The 6,349-nt window shown below is 43.7% G+C and overlaps 1 protein-coding gene across 1 annotated transcript; it reads right to left on the bottom strand.

Annotated features, from left to right (window-relative positions):
* Positions 1-2,785: 2,785 nt before the first annotated feature.
* LOC123254750 (1-phosphatidylinositol 4,5-bisphosphate phosphodiesterase beta-2-like) lies at positions 2,786-5,992 on the bottom strand (the record flags this gene model as incomplete). Its single annotated transcript, XM_044683689.1, has 4 exons — positions 2,786-2,830; positions 5,187-5,283; positions 5,563-5,657; positions 5,888-5,992. Coding segments are annotated over 4 exons (342 nt in total), but the record flags the coding sequence as incomplete, so codon positions are not given.
* Positions 5,993-6,349: the final 357 nt, after the last annotated feature.

The raw sequence follows: 6,349 nt of genomic DNA, 5'->3' as shown, positions 1-6,349 counted from the left end.
CTCTTTCTCTCTCTCTCTCTCTCTCTCTCTCACACACACACACACACACACACACACACACACACACACACACACACCAGAGGCTTTCAAGCAAAGGCTCGATGGTCATGCATCAGGTACACTGAAGAGGTTACACTAGATGGCCATTGAGACTCATTGCTGCTGGGAGTTTGTTTCTACGTGACTTTTGAGAGATAGCGCCTATTTTTTTTTAAAACTTGTAAGGTTTTGTCCATGGGGCAGCTAGGTGGCACTGGGCAGAGAGTCCAGAAGAACTAAGTTCAAATTCTGACACTTCCTAGTTCTGTGATCCTGAGCAAAAAATCCCTTAACCCTGTTTGTCTTAGTTTCCCACTCTAAAATGAACTGGAGAAGGAAATGGCAAGTCATTCCAGTATCTTTGCCAAGAAAACCCCAAATGAGGTCACAAAGACTCAGAAATGGCTGAAATGATCCAACAACAAAAAAAAGTTTTGTCCTGGGTTGTGTGTGATTCCCTCCTCTAGGCAACGGAAGAGACTATTATTTTCGAAGTGGGTTTGCCGGAAACTGAATTGTGGATTCATTCTAGTGAGTTGAGGTTGGTTCAAAGAAATCCTTTGAATCTAAGCATTTCCAGTACAATCAATCATAACAGCCTATTTCGAGCAGATTAAAGGAGTCAGGCAGAAACAGGTGTTGGACTTTCACTTGGAGAGGGAGAGAAGGGAACCAGTATGTGTGACAGGTTCAAAATAAACACACACGAAGGGCAAGACAGATGGCCAAGATCAGAGAGTTGTTATTGTTCAGTCATGTCGGACTCTTCGAGACTCCATGGACCATAGTTATCCCTGGGATTTTCTTAGAAAGGATATAGGAGGGGGCAGCTGGGTAACTCAGTGGATTGAGAGCCGGACCTAGAGATGGGAGGTCCTGGGTTTGAATCTGGCCTTAGACACTTCCTAGCTGTGTGACCCTGGGCAAGTCACTTGACCCCCATTGCCTAGCCCTTACCACTCTTCTGCCTTGGAGCCAATACACAGTATTGACTCCAAGATGGAAGGTAAGGGTTTAAAAAAAAAAAGAATATAGAAGTGGTTTTCCATTTCTCTTGCCAGTAGATCCTTTTGTTGGGGAATCAGTAGTTAAGTGACTTGCCCAGGGTCACATAGCTAGGAAATATCTGAGGCTAGATTTGAACTCAAATCTTTCTGACTCCAGACCCAGCACTCTATCCCATGAGCCACTTAGCTAGTTGCATTCCAAGCATAGAAAACAAATGTCTATTTTAGAGGCAAGATGGTGCCCTGGAAGGAACTCTGTATTTGCATTCAGATGACCTGAGCCCCTGCCTCGGACACTTGCCAGACATAAGACCTCGACGTCCCCAGGACTCAAGTTTTCTAATCCATGAAATTCTTGGTCTGAATTAAATGATCTCCAGGGTCCTTGGAAACTTTAGATTTTATGGATTGGGCCACTCAAAGGAGAGTTTTAGAGGGACAGTTGCTGAGGACTCAGCTTGGGAACTAGGTTATCCCAGAATTATGAAATCCCAGAAGTTGGATAGGACTTCAGTGGTAGTCTAGTCCAATCGATTCCTGAAAGGAATTTCCCCGCTACTTTCCAATTATAATACACCTGATAAGTGTTCAGGATAGATTAGTGGAAGGAGGGTGCTGGCTCTCCCCACACACCACCCCCCACTCCATCATTCCTGAAGTGGTCACAGCAAGCAAAGAATAAATAACAGAAGTAATGTTGTGTTTGTGTGTAAACAAGAGAGCCCGCTGGTCTCCACTGAATAGCTTTCTTCTGTTTATGGACTTGAAATTACATGGATTGCTTTCCAGAATGATACCTTTCCCCTTTCCTCCTCTAAATTCTGTATGGCTCACATGTGGCAACAGAAAGAGGTGGGATGCTAAAAGCCACTGCTACATCCTGTGGGCAGTGTTTGATATTGTTGGTCCATCATTTCTGACGCTTCTTGATCCCATTTGGGACTTTCTTGGCAAAGATACTGGAATGGTTTGCCATGATCTTTTCCAGCTCATTTAACAGTTGAGGAAACTAAGGCAAACAGGGTTAAGTGACTTTCCCAGGGTCACACAGCTAGTAAGTGTCTGAGGCCAAATTTGAACCCAGGTCTTCCTTATTCCAAGCCCAGCACTCTATTCCCTGTGCCACCCAGCTGCCCATAATGTTTAGCATAGGCATGTGTTTGGTATAGGCCTCCTTTGACCCCTGAGAAGTGGGATATTCAACTTCACATTGTAGGAACGATCCCTTAAAGTGGGGACAGCTAGGGAACTTTGGGGTTAGTTGATAATATAATTTGCCAAATTTAAAGTGCTGTATAAATGTGAAGTATTATTATTTACTAGAATTCTTTCACATTCCTCATTCAGCCCTACCATGAACCCTACCCTTCTCTTGCTAGAGCTATCCCTTTCCTCTGATCCAAAGACATTTACTTCTTTCTCTCTTCGGGAAGAACCAGGATCCCTAGGAACAAAGGAAAGGGGGCAGGGGGAGCAGTCCTTAGAATGTCTCCTAAATCTCTGGCTTGACCCAGATTTCTTAATCATGTATTTAGAGTTAGGAGGAACCTCAAAGGCCATCTAGTCTTTTTACACATGAAGAAACTGAGGGTGGCGGAGATTAGTGACTTTGCCAGCATCACACAAAATAGTAAGCTGCAGAGGTGGGCTTGAGAGATAATGCTCTCTTTTCTCTCTCTCAAGCTGCCCCTGACCCAGAGTTCTCGTTTCGAATCTCTCTCTAGATACAGAAGGCTTACCTGCTGCCTCTTTCAATGCTTCCTCCTTAAGCCAGGTCATACCCACTGTAAAAGACAAAGGAAGCATTACTCTGAAATTGTCCTGGTTCCCGTTTGGGAGAGAAGGCTGGGGGGCTTCTTGAGGGCTCCCCCTTCAGGATCTGTGCATCTGACCTGACTCAGATCCCAGAGGTTCCCCTCATCTGGATTGGGGAGACAGAAGAGCATCACAGACCCTCTCAAGTCGCCTAAATTCCCATGATTGGCACATACTGGCCCCATAGGCTCCCACTTATGTTCAGGATGGGGACCGGAACAAATTTTTTTATTTTGTTTTTTTCCCCTCAGAGACCACCCAAATCTGACTGACCAGCTAGACAGATACATGGATGGATATTCATTTAAAAAAGGTATATTCCTTTCTTTTCCCTTTCAGTTTTCTCCAGAGGGCTATCATATCAAATTTTTCTAAAGTTCTATTTATCTCCTTAACTTATTTCTTGTTTATTTTTTGGTTGGATTTATCTACTTCTGAGAGGAGAATGTTGAGAACTCCCACTAGTAACATTTTACTGTCTATTTCCTCCTATAACTCATGTAACTTCTCCTTTAGGAATCTGGCTGCTTTGCCATTTGGTGCATAGATGTTTAGAATTTCTATTGTTTCTTTGTCTATGGTGTCTTTTATCAAGATGCTATTTCCTTCCTTATGGGTTTGATTAGATCAATTTTTTACCTTTGCTTTGTCTGAGATCATGATTGCTATCCCCACTTTTTTTTTTAGCTGACATATTAGATTCTGTTCCAGTGGGAAATATTTATTGAACAAACATATTAAATGTCTAATTCAAGAAGTCTTAACTTTTTATGTCATGGACCTTTTGGGCAGTCTAATGAACCTCTCAGCATAATGATTTCAAATATATAAGATAGGGGCAACTAGGTAGCTCAGTGGATAGAGAGTCAGGTCTAGAGATAGGAGGTCCTGGGTTCAAATTTGACCTCAAACACTTCCTAGCTTGGGTGACACTTATCCCCACTTGCCTAGTCCTTACCTTGGAACCAATGCAGAGTACTGATTCTAAGAGGGAAGGTAAGAATTTTTTTTAATGCATAAGATACAATAGATAGGATTACAAAGAAAACCAATTTTCTTGAAATCATTAAAAAAATTTTTGGTAAAAAAATCAAGTTCACAGACCATAAGTTAAGAATCTCTGGCCTAAATCTATATTGGATTGCTTACCATCCCAGTGAGAAAAGAGAGATTGGGTGGGAGGGAGAGAATTTGGAACCCAAGATTTTTTTTAAATGTTAAAAATTGTTTTACATGTTTTTTGGGGAAAATATTAAAATATTAAAATTAAAATAAAAGAATTTCTGGTCTAATGTGTGCACCACACCATGCTAGTCACTTGGGAAAATATAGAATTTAGCTAAGTCATGCTGCCTGAATGAACAGAGTTAAAGGTTTAACAGGGAAATAAGGAATAAACATAAATAATCATACTATCTGGTATTGCATTCTGCATTTCAGAAATGAAAAAAAATCCCTAATGTTATTTAAATGGAAAGGGGATTATAGGCATCAGGGAAGACTTCATAAAAGAAGTGGCATTTGAGATGGGCTTTAAAGGATGGATAGGAATTCAACAGATGAGGGAGGGCACAGGGGCAAGGAAGGGCAATCTAGGCATAGGAAACTGAGCATTTTTTTAAAACTATGTTACATACCTTATTTTTATTTATTTATTTTTTTAAACCCTTGGCTCCAAGGCAGAAGAGTGGTGAGGGTAGGCAATAGGGGTCAAGTGACTTGCCCAGGGTCACACAGCTGGGGAGTGTCTGAGGTCAGATCTGAACCTAGGACCTCCCGTCTCTATGGCTCTCAAGGAAACTGAGCATTAAAAAAAAAAAAACCCTTACCTTCCATCTTAGAATCAATACTGTGTATTGGTTTCAAGGCAGAAGAATAGTTATGGCTAAGCAGTAAACGTCACCCAAGCTAGGAAGTGTCTGAGGTCAGATTCGAACCCAGGATCTCCTGTCTCTAGGCTTGGCTCTCAATCCACTGAGCCACCCAGCTGCCCCCAAAACTGAGCATTTTTAACATTTACTAGATAACAGACAATGGGCCAATCACTTAATGTCTTGAAGCCTCAGTTTCTTTATCTGCCAAATAATGCTAATCATTTCCACAGGCTCTACCTCAAAAAGAATATTGTGAGGAATGTTATAAACTATATAAATCACTTTCCAAAATTAAAAAAAAAAATCATGGAGAGTGGGAAGGCACAGGATGCTTTTGGAGGATAACCGAGTAGTCCAGTTTGGCTGAAGGATATGGTACCCAGGACTGAGATAAGTGGGATACCCGTAGCCTGAATTCTGACTCAGATCTTGCCCGCTTGGCCCCTAGTACCTGCAGGACCATTGGACGGCGGTGCCATGGAGGAGCCTGCGGAAGTGAGGGCCCCATTGACCTGGCCCACAGCTGAGTTCCTGGGTGGCAAAGGCTTCTGCTCAGGAGAGAGGAGAGGTCAGGGTGGTTAGCAGAGGTCCTAGGCATGCTGATGCTCCCTTTTCTTAGAAGCATGGGGCTGCTCTCCTCAGGAATTCTCTCCCACTGGGGGAGAGGGAGGGAAGATCCCCACGGGGGACCCATCCCTATCCCCTAAACCCCCTTCATCTCCCGCCCCCTCTCTCCCCACCCCCATAAGGCAAGAGAACTCCTTTAGGGACTGAATCCATCCCAATGCCCATCTGCCTCCTCCTACTCGGTACCCAGGAAAACTCACCTCAGGTGGGTTGTTCTCTGTTTCCTTCAGCTTTACTGACTTCTTGTCTTGAGCATTGAAGAATTTAATGGGGTTGGCAAGAGCCACAGTGAGATCTATGGGCAGAGGGTGACATTATGGGAGTGCTCCAGGGGTAGGAGTAGGATGGTGCCCTCCCATCACTTGCCTACCTCCCTTCTCTGCCCCAAGACCACCAGGAGTTATCCTCAATCCCTTCTCTGGACCATAGAACAGTGGAGGGATCCAAGCTCCTGCTCTGCTTTTCCTCCTCCAGTCTGCCATGTTTGCCCACCCATCAAAGTCCTGGGACTCAGGGGGCTCCTACCTGCCCATGTGTCAGGCACGTAATCTTTCATCTCCAGGAAAATGAAGAGGGCGGGCATGGTGAGGGGCATGTTGCTCTCACTCCTGAGGCACAAGTGATGGTACCCTGCCAGAGCACACAGGAGACCTCAGCCAAATGGTCCCTCACCCATGCTACCCACCCTGGCTTTGATCACCTGGCAGAGGCATCAGGGTCTTACTTATATATATATATCAAGGTGCCTGGCAGACTCTAGGTGCTTAAGAAGCATTTGTTGATGGATGGATTGGCCTCAGCAATTGTGAGAAAAGCACTACAACTGGAGTCACAGGACCTGGATTCAAATCCTGCCTAGAATCAGTGTGATATTAGGGCAAATCATTTAACTTCTTTGTGCCTCCCTTTTCTCATCTATAATTAGAGTGTTGGATTTGTTGACCCATAAGGTCCTTTTAGTTCTAGATATATGTTAGTTCTAGATAT

This window comes from Gracilinanus agilis, unplaced genomic scaffold (assembly GCF_016433145.1).
Source record: "Gracilinanus agilis isolate LMUSP501 unplaced genomic scaffold, AgileGrace unplaced_scaffold31619, whole genome shotgun sequence".
Taxonomy (NCBI): Eukaryota; Metazoa; Chordata; class Mammalia; order Didelphimorphia; family Didelphidae; genus Gracilinanus; species Gracilinanus agilis.
The sequence above is the reverse complement of the archived record's forward strand: the minus strand, read 5'-3'. Positions and strand labels throughout refer to the sequence as shown.